At 35.5% G+C, this 16,000-nt stretch overlaps 2 protein-coding genes and 1 pseudogene across 12 annotated transcripts; 2 read left to right on the forward strand and 1 right to left on the reverse strand.

Moving 5' to 3' along the window:
* Positions 1-74: 74 nt before the first annotated feature.
* Positions 75-5,715, reverse strand: LOC133797109 (uncharacterized). Of its 11 annotated transcripts, XR_009875607.1 has the most exons (11): positions 5,509-5,712; positions 4,724-4,817; positions 4,205-4,321; positions 3,636-3,731; positions 2,044-2,534; positions 1,822-1,929; positions 1,594-1,754; positions 1,203-1,295; positions 1,007-1,117; positions 432-645; positions 75-277 (listed from the first exon to the last, which is right to left on the reverse strand). XR_009875607.1 is itself a non-coding variant. In XM_062234925.1 (8 exons), the coding sequence occupies exons 5-8, from the start codon at positions 2,053-2,055 to the stop codon at positions 1,355-1,357; spliced, it is 384 nt and encodes a 127-aa protein (XP_062090909.1). In that variant the 5' UTR covers positions 2,056-2,162; positions 3,636-3,731; positions 4,205-4,321; positions 4,724-4,817; positions 5,509-5,715; the 3' UTR covers positions 1,316-1,354. The 11 variants fall into 11 exon arrangements, 2 of the variants coding, with proteins under 2 accessions (XP_062090909.1, XP_062090901.1); XR_009875610.1 differs by having other exon boundaries at positions 75-645; positions 1,822-1,926; positions 5,509-5,713; XR_009875614.1 differs by having other exon boundaries at positions 75-645; positions 1,015-1,117; positions 1,225-1,295; positions 5,509-5,713.
* A 1,774-nt stretch (positions 5,716-7,489) lies between these two features.
* Positions 7,490-8,743, forward strand: LOC133820101 (probable UDP-glucosyl transferase 73B6; annotated as a pseudogene).
* A 5,304-nt stretch (positions 8,744-14,047) lies between these two features.
* On the forward strand, positions 14,048-14,881 carry LOC133820132 (uncharacterized). The gene has a single exon (XM_062253439.1). It carries the CDS (start codon positions 14,048-14,050, stop codon positions 14,879-14,881), a length of 834 nt encoding a protein of 277 aa, XP_062109423.1.
* The last annotated feature ends 1,119 nt before the right edge of the window (positions 14,882-16,000 follow it).

The following is a 16,000-nucleotide window of genomic DNA, read 5'->3' on the forward strand; positions in this document are numbered from 1 at the left end:
TATACTTACGTAACATTAAATTTTCGCAACAGTGTACGACCGTTTAAAGGTCTCCAAATACTATTGAAGAGATATAAACTAAGTTACCAACCCATGTATCTCAAAAGACTATAAAATCCATAAATTGTAAGAAAACATCCTTTCTTCAACAATCACTCGCCTGACTAATAGGCTTTTTGTGTTCTAAAGCAGCAACCTTCACAATATCTTTTAATTTGTCGACACTAGACATCACTATATTAACTGCAATACATGCCCCCTCATTTTGAGAATGAAACTGCAAAAGTTTGAGGCAATTGTCATTGCCCTTGTTAGGATAATGGGGGGAGGGGGGTTATGAAGAAATAATATGAATACAACGCATAGGATTGATCTAATAATAGATAAACACACGACTCAAATTATAACTCGATAATTATAATTAAAAAAACCTCTGAATCATTCAAATACTGTCTTTGGTGCTCCTCCAACCAATTCATAACAAATATTCCAGTCATAAGAATTAGATTGTTGAGGTGCGCTGGTAAGTGTCATGACATGAAATTTGGCAAATGAAAAATCAGCCCACTTCCATCTTGTAATCTCTTCACGCGAGGATTTCAAACATGCAATGTCAGTTGCCAATAATGAGTCCAACTTCACTAACTACAAAGATAATAAAACAATATTAAACAAATATCAATTTATAACTCGACCATAAAAAACCAAAAAGAAAAAAGAAAAAAAAAAACTTCATCATTTTATAACACAAACATGATAGAAATATACAAAATTGAGAACTAGCCACTGGTTTTACAAGGTCCTCCCCATTGAATTGACCCTTATGAAGAAGAGAATCACAAATTTCAACCTCTCCCTTCTCCACACATACCACAAAAAGGAGAAAATGCATAATACTTACCTTGTGAATTGGTATAAATATCTGTAACATGGCAGCAGAATAAATCTCATAAATGTATATCTTCAAATTAATAAAATGAATATACTACAAGTACAACTATCTCACCTACTTACAATTACGAAGATCCCCAATGTAGAATTGTCTGGCAGACTCTTTTTCTCCATCATGATTTCCTCTAACAGTACTTGGAAATAATTTTTCAGCGGTTATGGAAGACTATAAATAAAATACATCAAAATATTAACTTCATTAACAAGCTTGAATTTTTTAATTACAAAACAAAAATAAAATAAAAGCTTACACTCATCCATGTGTTTAAATACCACATCTTTCGCTCTCCTTTTGATACCAATCTTTCAGTCTTTGTTAGCATATCACAAACGACATTAATAACCTACAAATTATAATAATTTAAAAATTAGTGAACGTTCTAAATATTAACACCCACATCATTTAATATACAAAAGTCACATCGCCAGATAGCATAACTGCAGGAGACAAAGTTGAAAATAGTTGTCGGTCAAGATGATGGAAGTTTGTGTCAACAATATGCTCACTATAAAACCAAAAATCTAAGTAAAGTCCATAAAAAATAAGTTCCACCATACAAAAGTATACATCAATGCCAGCCTCCAAAAAGACCATTTACAAAACATACAAGAAATTAAAAATAAATATAACTTAAAACATACTCTGCATCCAAGTCTTCATGAAATATGTACTCTAGTAGTGGCCCATAACTAGAATCTTGAAGTGGGATAGAAATTGTAAAAGGGCCTAACTTTTGCACCCCACATGCAACCCTTTTCACACCTACTCCCAAATCGTACTTAGATTGGAATTTTCTGTAACCCTGTTATACAGAAATACTATAAGAATTTATAATAGGTAAATTCAATTTTAAAATAATAAATATCTACCATATCTCCTCCAGCAATCTTAGTACGACCAACTCCGACTGAAGCACCAACTGACTTCTTTTCACACGCTAATTTCATTGAATGTTTAATCGTGCATCCTTGCGACTGCTGCATAAAGATTTTTCAAAATATTCACAAAGCATTATAATAGAAATTAAACTTAAATGTTAAGTTAACCAAAAACATAAAATTAATCATTACATCATTGCCTTATTCACATACCGCCATTGTCATCGCACGTTCTAGAAAAGTTTAACCAAATTGCATGGTCTTTTGGAACACTGTATCATCAAAGCTCAATCATTTCCCACAAATATAACCGCCCTTCAACATACTACCACCTGCAGCAATAGAAGTATGACCATTTATACTTTTACAAGCTCCACTGTCGGGTGAAGGTGTCGGTAAATTTGAGTCAGCGTCTCCTAATTTACCCTTCTCACATTCACCTTTGTGTAATCTTCCTTTCTCATTAGGGTCTACACATGAATCTTCTTTCAATCCAAATTCTATACACTCATCAAAACTCCCAACATAAAATTTAAGAATTTTGGCCCGAAAAATTCTCTGGTCCTCCTCAGCTAAAGAACGCATGTCAGACTGTATTTTACAAACATTCTCCTTCAACTCAGAACAATACAATTGCATACTCTGTAAAGCTTCCAATATGTGTTTCAAAGCTAGAGCTTCCATAATGAAACACAATCCTACTACTGTGGTAGAAAATATTAAATATTCAGAAGAATATATAAAATATAAAATAAGTGAAACTCAGCATAAAATATTCATAAACACACATTATTAGCTCTTTTTTTTAAAAAGCGCAATATTAGCACATCTAAAAGTCATACTGAATCAAAGTGTCCTTCGATACATATATCTCCTTGTGTTTTAATTAATTGTATTATCCATTCAAACTGAAATGATATAGTCTTGCATTACTGAAAAAAATAATTCATATAAAAAATTGACAGCCAACCCATACATATAGTCAAGCAACATAAAAGAAATAAACTTTAGTAAAAATACAAATCAAACAAATACAAACAATAAAATGAGTTTTAATTGGATATTAACTCAAAAAGCATTCTAATATTGTGAAGCAGAGTAGTTATAATAGACTTCTGCAGACCAAATCTTCATCGTCTCTATACAATGCACAATTAAAAAAAAACTTTGACAAGGGTCCAAACCACAAAACAAGACATAAAATATTAGTATAATCTTCACAAAAAAAATTAACAAAACAAAATTGATGTTATGATATTTAGAATCAAGATAGCCCAAAAATGATAGTGAACCATATGCAAGTAGACATTAAAACATGCTATAAACTAGTAATGATAGTGGTGTAATTATAAACTTAAGCACCAGTGCCTTAAAAACATCCTATCATAAGAGACTAACATCATCCAGAAAATAACTAACTACACAAATGCTATATATGAAAAAATACGAATGCTGACACGACACTCTTTAGTCTTTAATGAATTGTCCTTTATGCTTTTCTTTCTACATGGACATTTTTGAATTATTTAACATGTTAAAAATATCATAAACCATCAATAAAATAGAGATATCATGAATTGATTTAAAGAAGAGCAGAAGAAAGTTCTCTGAAGACCATGGACGGTGGACCCTTCAAAAGTATAACAGATAATCATGCTTATCTCTAAACATCACTCTGACATTGAAGTCAACCTAACTCCATTATCACAAAGAATTGAAACGGTTCCTAAAAATTCTAGTGATAATTGTTCAAACAAGCACTTCATCAAACATTTTACAGGCATCATTCTTATACATAACGTTACCCGCAGAGAGAGGAGAGCCTCTTGAATCTTGATACTCTTTCGAGTAATACCAGGTAAGATCTTCCCTTTAATTGCTGGAGTATAGATAACGTTACCCTGAGATCGGATAAAAAATGAGTTTATAAGCGAAAATCCCTACTTATGAGAAAAGGCAAAGCACTTGCCTTGAAAGTACTTATTACATACAAAAATGGGTAAAAAATTTACCCATTCACTGCATATTCCTTAGAGAAGAAACTTAACACTCAGTTGCTTTGAACAGTCGAGAAATAGTTATAATATGAAGTGCACATATAGTTCTTCAAAATTGGAGCAATGCTGACTTATTCCTTACAACAATAATTTGTACCAAATGAAGTGGTGTAATTTTGAATCACATCTTAAGAGCCATAATTTCAAGTTGTGCAGTTGAAAATCATGACAACTTACTTGGTGCAAGTTTTTTTGTTAAAAAAAAAGTCCCTAGCGTAACTTTTAAAATTATTTTCTACCTCTCAAAAGCAGCAATCATACATTTGTTTTTTATTTTATCAAAGCAAAGTACAGAATTAAATCTAGATGTCTACTACCTTCACGACGAAAATGTTGCAAGAGGAGACCTCCTCTAGATTTATTTTGTGTACACAATCAAGGTAGAGAACATTTGAATACCCTTGTTCTTTTGCAGCTGATTAAGCCTTGAGAACCTAAAAACAATAATTCAATGGTTAAAAGAGATGTGTCAGTAAATACACAGGGCAATCTCTGTTTCAAAAAGCAAAACTATCAAGTTAAGAAACAGTAAAGAACTGTTTGTCTACTCTAATCACATTCAAACAGGTGTGTGGCATGTTGAAAGTTTGCTCAGTCTGGCTTGAGTCAAATGCAAAAACTATATATTAAGACAATGAAAACTAAAAAGATTTCCTAGTGTTCGGGTGCACATCGTAACCCCAGTTTCCTGAGTTAGGTTGGGTCTCTTAGGGGCAAGGCTGGCTTATAAAAAAAAACCTTGTAACACTAAGAACACATGCAACAAATGAAAATATATGAGATGACTCTACTAGTCCAAACTTATACTACTAACAAAGCACAGAAGACTATCTTACCGCAACATAGTTTACTATAGCCTTTACACCCCAGTACCTCATGGAGTTGCACGGTGCAAATTATCCTCAACAATTAGATGAATTGGTGCCACACCTTCCAAAATATATACAAGTATAAGAATATGTGGGGCAGACAAAAACTTCACATCTAAATGAAAGTGACATGATAATTGAAAGGTCAAAAATGAAAATATAGGCAAGATATCCCACCAAACTTCAACTACTATAGGTTCTCCATGCATGTTGCAAATTAACACATAACATCAGTAAGTAAAAAAATTTAGTTTCTAGTACATTGATTTGGATACTTCAATATGCATCACCATTAGTTATAACTCAAGCTTAACATCATTGGCGGATAAAAAATATTAGATACCAAATAAAATAATTATAAACCATTTACTCCACTGTAAGATTTCGAAAGTCATCCTACAGAAAAATTTCAAGTAACGCATTAACAAATTACATAAATAATTCAGCCCAGAATCTAAATAATAAAATGTTAGAAAGAAAAGGGGACTATTGGTTAGAAGCCAACACTCCAACTTTAAATGAATATATCACAAAGAATTGAAAGGGTTCCTAAAACTTCTAGTGATAATTGTTCAAACAAGCACTTCATCAAACAATTTATAGGCATCATTCTTATACAGAAATATAACAAAAATAATTCAGAGAATACAATGGGGTATACCGAAATAAATATATTTAGAGACCCAGAAAATATATTACCGAAATAAATCAAGTACTTGAGAGAAAATTGCAAAAGAAAACATGGGTTTTACCTCGAGAGATCGTAACCCGCAGAGAGAGGAGAGCCTCTTGAATCTTGATGGAGTAACAGCGCTTTCAGAGAGCTTTTTCAGTCTGAAAAATGACGTGCTGCTCTGAGAAAGTTGATGGGCGCCATTTTCATCAAGCTTGGAAGCTTGGTTGGTGGCTGGGTTGTCGATTTCTGAAGTGAAGAGGGGAGCGGTTCTAAAGAAATCGTATTATGAAATACCATTAAAACAACTAATAACCTACTCCACAACCCATTTTAACATTGTGCACTCTCCCAATTCAACCAATCAAATTCTAAAAAAAAATGCACTTATGTGTGAGGGCAAAAAAAATCAAATGCAACATGTTCTATTGTAACCAAATAAATAACAGCCATGTGATGAAAAATTAAGGTCTACAAAATTGCCCTTACAAGTGAGTTGCAAAAGTGATGCCCTCACTTAAGCATTATCCTATAAATATATATATATATATATATATATATATATTTAGCCTATTTCCAGTTTTGCTGACTAGTAAGCGAGCAAAGTTATTTTAGATTGAACATAACTTGTACATTCGAAGAGCATATGAAATGATGAAATTAATGTATAAAAGCACAAATAAATTAAAAGAAAAAATTATCATACTTTTTCTTTCTTTGACGGAGTACCCTTCTTTAGTCAACACATATACCCATCATATGAAGCTTCGATTAACAAGGTTTTAACTAGTGCAAGAGGATATTACTATGAAGCAAAATTATTATTTTGCAAATTAAATGATAAGGTAATCTAATGATAAAGTCAATGTCATTAGTTCAACTTTGACAATCTAAGCCTTGCCTCCCATGTATCAAGGTCCTTATATTCGACAACTTTTATTTTCTTCAACTCATTAACAAGTCTTAGAAGTTAGTCTTCCTGCTTCCTCGTACACCTTTTTCTTGCGAAAGATCAATTTTCTAAAGAAGTCCACATGAGTGATGAATCAACTCAGCCTCACATGTTCTTCTTCCCATTTGTGGCTTATGGCCACATGATACCAGCCGTAGACATAGGAAAACCATTTGGGTCTGTCTGACATTATTTTTAGTGTTTTATTTTCAAAATTGTGTTCTCAATAATGATAACAGAAAACCGTTTTTGTAGTTTAAAAAAAAAACAAGAGGTGTTTGATTAATATTTTCTAAAATCAATTTTTTAGTTTTAATTTTTTTTAAATCTTAAATAAAAAACTAACAAATATATTTACAAAAAGAAAAATCTTTTAAAAGTTTATAATAAATAATGAGATAAAATAATTTGAAAGAAAAAATGATGAATAATAAGGAGTGAGAAAGTAAGGAGAGAAAATTTGAATAAATATAAATTAAGAAGAGAGAAATTGATCTAAGAAAAAATGAGAGAGAAAGTGATGAGAAAGAAAGTGAAGAGAGAGAAGTGAGTAGATAAAAAGTGATGAGAGAGAAAATGAGGATATATTAAGTGATGAGAGAGAAAATGAGGATATATTAAGTGATGAGAGAGAAATTGAGTATATAGTAAGTAATGAAAGAGAAAATGATGAATTTATAAGTGATGCAAGAGAAAATAAAGAGATAGAAAATGATTAAAGAGAAAATGAAAAGATAGAAAATGATAATAGAGAAAATAGCAAGAGAGAAAGGGTAAGGAGAGAAAAAGTGATGTGAGAGAAAGTGAAGAGAGAAAAACTAATGAGAGAGAAAATGATCTGATAATAAATGATGTTAGATAATAATAATTAAAAAAGTGATGTGAGAACAACAGAAAATTACTTTTGTTGTTCTCAAAATTTTCTGTGTTTTGTAACATTGTTTTTAAAAATTATTTTCTGAAAATAAAGCCAAACACCTAATTTTTTTTTAAAAAACAATTTTTAACTTTTAAAAACAAAAAACTATTTTTTATTTTTTAGTTAAGGAGCCAAAGACCTTATTAGCTTCTCGAGGCTGCAAAATAACTTTAGTCATGACACCTACCAATGCAAACATTTTCGCAGAAACAATTGAAAGAAGCAGAAGTTGGGTTGCCTGAAGGATGTGAAAACACTCATTTCATTACAACAGGTGAAATGGCGATGAAGTTTTTCATGGCCATAATCATACTTGAGCAACCACTTGAACAACGCATAATGGAACACCGCCCTAATTATCTAGTCACCAATCTTTTCTACCCATGGGCTACTGGAGTTGCAGCCAAGTTTGGGATCCCCAGGCTTGACTTCCATGGAACTAATTTCTTTGCTTTGAATGTGTACATATGTTTGAATAAGTACCAAACACACAAGCAAGTGTCCTCTTAATCTAAAACTTTCGTAATTCTTGACTTCCCAGACAAGATCAAATTAACAAGAAGTAACCCACAATTTTTTCTGACAGAAGATTCCAAGTTGAGTGTTTTTGCAAGAATAGTAGAAGAATTAGAGCTGACAAGCCATGGAGTTATTGTCATCAGCTTCTTCGAACTTGAACTAGCTTAGGCTGATTACTACACAAGGGCTCTCGGAAGGAAGGCTTGGCATATAGGCCCAGCTTGTCTTTATAATAAGTGCAAAGAAGACATGACACAGAGGGGACCAAAAGCTTCTATTGACGAACACGAGTCCTTAAATTGGCTTAATTTGAAGAAGCCAAAGTCAGTTGTTTACGTGAGTTTTGGAAGTAACGCCAACTTTAACGACGCAAAACTGATGGAGATTGCCATGGGACTGGAGGCTTCTGGGAAGGAATTCATTTGGGTTGTGAGGAAAGAAAAACAAGTGAAAGGAAAAGAAGATTGGCTACCGGAAGGACTTAAGAAGATAATAACAGAAGGAAAAGGAGTGATAATAAAAGGGTGGGCATCCCAAGTGTTCATTCTTGAACAAGTAGCAGTTGGAGGATTTGTGACTCATTGTAGTTGGAACTCTATAATGGAGGGAATCTGCGCCGGGTTACCCATGGTAACGTAACTGGTTGCGGCAGAGCAGTTTTACAATGAGAAGTTTGTGACGAATATATTAAGAACCGGGGTTGTTGTTGGTGCGAGAAAATGGGTTCGGTTCATTGGGGACAGTGTGAATAAGGAAGCCGTGGAAAATGTTGTGATTAGGATAATGGATGGAGAAGAAGCAGAGGAGGTGAGAGGCAGAGCTGAGGGACTTAAAGAAATGGCTTTCACAGTAGGTGGGTCATCTTACACTGATTTGAACTATTTTATTGAAGAACTGAGGCAGCATAGTACCACTGCAGTTTAAAACTCTTACAAAAACTAGTTATGTTTCTTTCGACCACACTTTAAATATGCTCGTTGTATCAATCATATAGTTATTTATCACATAACGAGTGAGAGTTTTAGATGGGAAATTATTTAACGTTCAACGTTAAAATTCAATTTGGAGCCTATCATATAACCTTTATTTCTTTTAACTCAATTGGAAAGTGTGTGGGTATATTCAACAATTTATAAAATCATGAGTTACCCTACTCATCACCAATTGGTTTTGAGAAAGAACCACATGCTTCTTACCATGCACCATATTCTAACACCAAGGCATAAAGAAGAAGACACCCCCGAATCTGAGAAATATCTATTAAAAATTCAATATTAACACTCAACACTCCACTTGTGATATAAAGTTTGCAACGTGATTTTGCAACATAGTTAATGAAGGTCGAATATATGATAGCCAAGACTCACCATCAATACACCCCATAAAAAATAAAAATCCATAATTTTAGAGTTGTAATCCACTTTAAAATAAATTTTGTTATGTTAGTTAGCATCAGTCGAGTACACCTAAGACTTTAGTTTGTATTCCCATCCAATATATATACCTTTTTTCGGGTATGATTAAAATCAAGGGAATTAGAAATAGTTTTGAGAGACTAGTGAGTTGAGTGTCTCAGAGAGAGGAGGTCTGAGTTTTGTATTCAAAACTTTGAGTCTTGGGGAAGAGTGAGATTATCACACAGAGAAAAATAGAGTGTTCTTGAATGGGGTACTCAGCAGATATTGTATTTGTAACAAGTCAATAAGATTTGTGGAACACCTAATTGGGAAGAGTTGGATTAGGCCACTACATTGGTGGCTGAACCAGGATAAATTCCTTGATCCATTGTTCTTTTATGATTACCATTTATTCTTGTTGATTTCTATGTTTTATTATTACTGAAACTTAATATTGTTGATCATTCACAATTGTTTGATCTATTGTATTTCAGGCATAACACCTATGAGTAACAACTGTCTAATTCCTACAAGTGGTATCAAAAGCTCAAGCTTGACTAGGAAGTAATTCGATAGAGGTGCTTACGTACAAATCAAGAATGGCCTCCACATCCACAAAATTTGATCTTGAGAGATTCGATGGTTTCAGAGATTTCACTCTTTTGAAGGAGAAGATGATGGAGATACTTATCTATCATAAATTGGACTCGGCATTGGAGGAGAAAATTGAAACAAAATTAGGATCTGAAAAGAAGGAAGATGATGAGACTATAGTGAAACAAGCAAGGTCATTCATTATCATGAATCTATCTAATAATGTACTAAGACAAATAATAAGTGAGAAGACATCCATTGGAATTTGGAAAAAGCTAAATCATCTCTACATGGCCAAGACAACTACAACAAAAATCTTTATGAAAGGGAAACTTTATGGGTCCAAGATGAGCGCTTCAATATCTTTAAAACAAAATCTTGATGATCTAAACAAGATTGTTTTGGGTCTTTAAAACATGGGAGAAACCATAAAGGAGGAAGATCAAGTCGTCATATAATGGACTACCAGATCAGTTTAAAGAAGTCAGAACAGTAATAATGGATAGCAGAGATACTCTCACACTTGAAGATGTCATGAGCCCTTCAGTTAATTGATGCCGAGCTCACATGGCAAAAGGCAGCTAAGCATGAAATCAGACAAGAAGAGAGCCTATTAGTGAGAGGACGACAACAAAAATGAAGCTATCATTCAAAGAATGCAAATCGTGGCCACTCAAGATCAAAATCAAGGAATAAAGAAACTCGAAGATGCCATCACTGTAGAAAAATTGGTCACCTGATCAAACATTGCTGGGAATTGAAAAAGAAGAAAAGAAAGGATGAAGATGAGAAAAATGAAGAGTCATCAACTGTAGGAGACAATGCATACAGCTCAGATGGGGTTGTTTTTACAGTCACAATATCTGAAGGAGAAGTATGCACTAGCTCGAGTGAGAAGGACTTCAATGAGTGGATATTGGACAGTGGTTGTACCTACCACATGTGTCCAAGAAGGGAATGATTTATTGACTATTCATAAACAAATAGTGAAAGTGTTATTATGGGAAATGACCAAAAGTGCAAGGTAGTGGGTATAGGTACTATTTCAATAAAGGGATCAGATGGGACCATAAAGACCTTGACAAATGTCAGACACATTCCAAATTTAAAATGGAATTTAATTTCCTTAGGGACATTGGATGATGAAGTCTACAATTATCGGATAAACAAAGGGAGTATGAGAATAACTAAAGGCTCTTTGCTGGTGTTTAAGGGAACCAAAAAGCATGGTCTATATTTTTTGGAGGGAGAGACCTTACCACCAGCCTATGCAGCCACAATTGACAGATGCAATACAAATACAAAGCTTTGGCATTCTCGAATGGGGCATATAGCGAACAAGGTTTGGTAGAGTTATCAAAGCAAGTCTTATTTGGAAACTATACTCATGTAAATTTTCCAAATAAGAGAATGAATCGTACCTTATTAAATTAAGCTAGATGTCTGCTAATAGAATCTGGTTTAAAGAAACACTATTGGGGGAAGCTTTGTATACTTCTTGTTATATTTTTAATAGGAGCCCAAGTCGAGTTATTGATTTGAAGACCCCAGAGGTGTTGTGGATAGGTAAACCTCCTTCACTTTCTCATTTAAGGGTATTCGGTTGCACTGCCTATGCCCATCATGTTGAAGACAAACTTGATAAAAGATCTATAAAGTGTGTCGTCTTGGGATATCATAGTGGGGTTAAAGGGTACATATTTTTGTCTCTATAAACTAACAAAATAATTGTTAATATTTTGATTGAGATATTAACAAAAGATGTTATATTAAATGAATTTGATTTACCTTTTAAAAGGAATGAGGACGGTGTTTTCAGATGTTTCAGGTAACAAAAGCACTGCTGGAGGAAGTGGACAGATTGAGATAGAAACCAAATTGAATCAGCAAAATGTTGAACGAATAGACACTTCATAACCAGAAGAAGAAATGGAACATCAAGAAAGAGAAGATTTGGGAAACTACCAGCTTGCTAGAGATCGAACTAGGCGAGAAATTAGAGCCCCTGCCAAATATGGTGAAGCTGATATAGTAGCCTATGCGTTGTCTATGAAGACAGAACCTACCAAAGATGTGCCTCAAAACTATACTGAAGTTATTCATAGCAAGGAATCAGATCACTAGAAAAAGGCAATGTTAGAGGAACCAGATTCACTTAAGAGAAATAACACTTGGGTTTTAGTGCTGAAACCAGAAGGACAAAAAGTAGTAGGCAATGAGTGGATCTTCAAGGTCAAACAAGGTGTCACAGAACAAGAAAGGAATTACAAGGAGAGATTGGTAGCCAAGGGCTACACATAAGTTGAAGAAATCGACTATTTCGAGATTTTTTCACCTATTATTAAAATTAAAACCATTCAAATAATGGTAGCTTTGGCAGTACAGAGGGACTGGGAGACAGAACAAATGGATGTTAAGACAACATTCTTAAATGGAAAATTAGAAGAAATAATATACATGAGCCAACTCGAAGGTTTCAAGGTGGAATCTAAGAAAGGAAAGCTAGTTTGTCTGCTGAAAAGATCCATGTATGGACTGAAACAATCTCCTCGACATTGGTAAAAATGATTCAACTCAACTGTAACTAAGTTTGGATACATCAGATCAAAGTACGACCCTTGTCTCTACTACATAAATTTGAATACTCAAGCTGAAACTATCTTACTGATTTATGTTGATGATATGCTCATAATGAGCAAGGGCATGAATCAAATTAGAAAATTAAAAGATATTCTGAAATGTGAATTTGAGATGAAGGATCTCGATGCTGCATAGAAAATTTTAGGAATTCACTTACTAAGAAATAAGAGAGAGGGCTCTCTAATGTTGTCTCAATGCAAGTACTTGAAGGATCTCTTAAAGAAGTTCAATATGACCAATACAAATGGAGTAAATGTACCTCTCGCTGGACACTTTGTGTTCTCATCAAATTAGTCACCACAGACAGAAATTGAAAAGAAAAGGAAGTCAAAGATTCCCTATGCTGAAGCTATTGGCAGTATGATGTACTCCATGATAAGCACTCGACCGGATTTAGCTTATGCAGTAAGTGTTTTGAGAAGATTTATGGCTAACCCTGGTGAAGAACATTGGAAAGGTATAAAATGGTTAATGAGGTATTTGAAAGCTACTCAGGATCATGGGTTATGGTTCAAAAAGTCAGGAAGGAAGATTAAGTTAAAAGGCTATGTTGACTCTGATTATGCTTCCAACAGGGATACACGAAAACCTATCACAAGCTTTTGTTTTCTATTAAATAATTGTCATGTCAATTGGAAATCGCAGCTCCAACCTATTGTGGCACTCTCTACTACAGAGGCTGAGTTCATATCCACGATGGAAGCTTTTAAAGAAGCTGTTACACCCAGATTTTGAACATGAGAAGTTATGACCCCGAAATCTAGGCTCGTTAGGTGTAAGCTCAAAATATGCACGATCGTCATATGATCCTTCAGTCAGATAGATTTGTTGTAAATAACGACCTCAAAAAGCTCGAGTGTGTGTAGCCTCGAATATTCTCTGAGCTCGCAATAGCCACAGTTTGACACATGTTTCCCTGGTGCATCTCTTGCCTTCAATACGAGATGGTTCGAGCGCAAGAAGTGTAAGCTCGAATGTAACAACTTCGTCAATGGTTACTAGTTCTGAGCATAGGCGAAGCTAGACGACGAGCTCGTGATTGATGGATAGCCTCAGAGATGTAATGAACCACGTATATGAGCTAATCGGTTACATATGAATGTATATATTGTTGTAAAATCCCAATGTTTAAGGGATATTATTTAATTTGTTATCCAATCCCACATATTATGGGATGTTTCTGTGTACGTAGGAAATAATGCATTAAATAGCATTGTATTATTTGATTCGCAGAATATCTTCCCGAAATATGTGGGAACAAATTCTGAAACCTTCTCTATAAATAGAGAAGGAAACTCCATTTGTAAGGGACCGAAATTCTAAGATTTTGAGAGAAAACTCTGGGCAACTATTCTCTGAAAAGTTTCCAGAAAACTCTCAAGTGATAATAACACAAACTCGTGGACTAGGCAGATTTAACTACTGAACCACGTAAAAATCTCCTGTATTCATCTTTTTTCATTTCCTCTGATATCTTCTTGTTTAATTGCTCTCCTTTTTAAGTTGACGGAAAATGGCGTCAACAGTTTGGTGCTTTCATTGAGAGCCATTAAACAGTGCGTGAATCTGTTTAGTCAAAGAGCCTCTCAAATTAGCAATGTCTACAAATGATCCCAACATTTCTGAGGAGGAAATTCTGCAGCCCATGGTGAATTCTGATCTTGATGAGAGGAGTGGTTCATCTGAATCTCATCCCAAGGCCGACGAGGATATGTACTACAATCCTGAGAGATATGTCCCAATCGTGGAACTCGAAAATCACCAACTGCGTAAACAGTTGGCAGAAGCTAAAAGGCTCAACGAAAAGCTAGCCAGACTAGCTTCTGAAGCGCAGGTGGCTCAGGCCCCACCTTTGCAAAATGCCCAAGCTCTGCCTCCGCGAGACGTTCACGTCCCACCTCGTAGGCCTCGGGGACGGCCACGTAAAAACGCAGCCACCAGAAGAGCGGAGCAACCTCCGCCACCAGTAGAGCAGCCTGTCCAACCCAGACCCCGAAGAGGTAACCAGGTCGATGGTGCCGCCAACCCAACTGCAGAGGCGCCAACAGGAATAAGGAATAACCGAACCCCCTCAGAGGCCCGAACTCGAAATCCTAGTGCCACGCAGAATGTAATAGAGCCTGACAGAGCGAATTCAGGGCCTTCTAGGCCCCATAATGGACGACAGCCACCTTCTCCAATAAGGCACCCTCCATTTCCAATAAGGCACCCCTCACCAGTTCGGAGGGATGCACAATCGACCCATCGTGATAGGGAAAGGCAAGCTGGGCAAAGACATGGGAATGAAGAAACTGCTAAGGAGCGTAGGGGTCCCCATCCCATGAGGAGCCAAGTGTCTCCATCTCAAACTATTGAGACAAGGAGACCAACAGGAAACCCATCTTGTAATAATCATGCAACGAGCCATGTTAGTGAAACTCTAGATCCGTGAGTATATATAACCCGGAGCCTAGAAACACTAGAAATTGAGGAGATCACCCAGATTTACGGGAGCATTTAAACCATAATCGGCGACGTGATAATCCCCCAAATCCAGATCTAAGAGATCATCTCAATGGGCGCAAACATCCCGCGCCGAGGCAGGGAACTGGAGTTGTAATCAACGATAATCAGTTCCCCCTGGTTCAAGCCAGACCTCCCATAGATCCAGTCCAAGAAAGGATTGAGCAGTTGGAAAGAGCATTCTGGCTCTTGTAGAACGAACGTAGCCGGGAATGGCATGAAGAGTTCGATTAGGAACTCAAGCCCTTTGCCCCGCATATCTCCAACACACTGTTTCCTCAAGGATTTAGAATTCCCCATGTCCCGCCATTCGATGGAAATTCAGATTTGTTGACTATGTTTTTAGCCAACGACGTGAGAACGTTAAAAACGATATAGCCTTCAAGAGAATTTAAACAACACAGACAGTTCAATAAAGAAAAATAAATAACACAGGAGATTTTTATAGTGGTTCAGCCCCGATTGTCGGTAATAGCCTAATCCACTTAGAGTTGTGATTTATAGATATGTACTCAAGATCAGATGGACTGAGCCAACTGAGTTTCTTCAGTACAGATTACAAAAATACAAGAATTCTCTCAAATGCCAGCACTTTCTCTCTTTAGAATACTCAGACCCAAATTTCTCTCTCTAGATTACTCAGACCTAAATTTTCTCTCTCTAGAAAGAAGAAGCAGAAGAAGCCCCTCTCTCATCCCATAAGCCCCCTATTTATAGGCTTAAGGTCATACATACGGTATCCCCTAGAACCGGGATATTTTATTATATTTATTACATTTAAATTACAAAGAAACATTCAAAATTCAAAATGTAACAAACCCCCCATTTGTGGGAAGAATGAGAGATTCCCTCATATCTTGTTGGAGTTGTTTCTGGGAATCTTGACTTAGTCTCCTCTAGCTAGTTGATCCACCTCCTACTGACCACCCATGCAAGTGCTGGTCGAACATGTGCATGGTGGTAGGACATACACTTGTTGGTCGGACGTGCATGGTTGTAGAACATGCACTTCTCTCCTCTAACATGGAACTCTCCTCTAGCATGCCAT

The sequence above is a fragment of the Humulus lupulus genome, chromosome 1, assembly GCF_963169125.1.
Source record: "Humulus lupulus chromosome 1, drHumLupu1.1, whole genome shotgun sequence".
NCBI classification, from domain to species: Eukaryota; Viridiplantae; Streptophyta; class Magnoliopsida; order Rosales; family Cannabaceae; genus Humulus; species Humulus lupulus.

Excerpts from the sequence above, each read along its gene's own strand:
- LOC133797109 (XM_062234925.1), bottom strand. Across the intron at positions 1,755-1,821 it reads AGATTGCTGGAGGAGATATG|GGTTACAGAAAATTCCAATC; the intron begins GTAGATATTTAT and ends TCTGTATAACAG. Across the intron at positions 1,458-1,593 it reads CATGAAGACTTGGATGCAGA|TGAGCATATTGTTGACACAA; the intron begins GTATGTTTTAAG and ends TTGGTTTTATAG.
- LOC133820132 (XM_062253439.1), top strand. The coding sequence starts at position 14,048 with ATGTCTACAAATGATCCCAACATTTCTGAGGAGGAAATTCTGCAGCCC.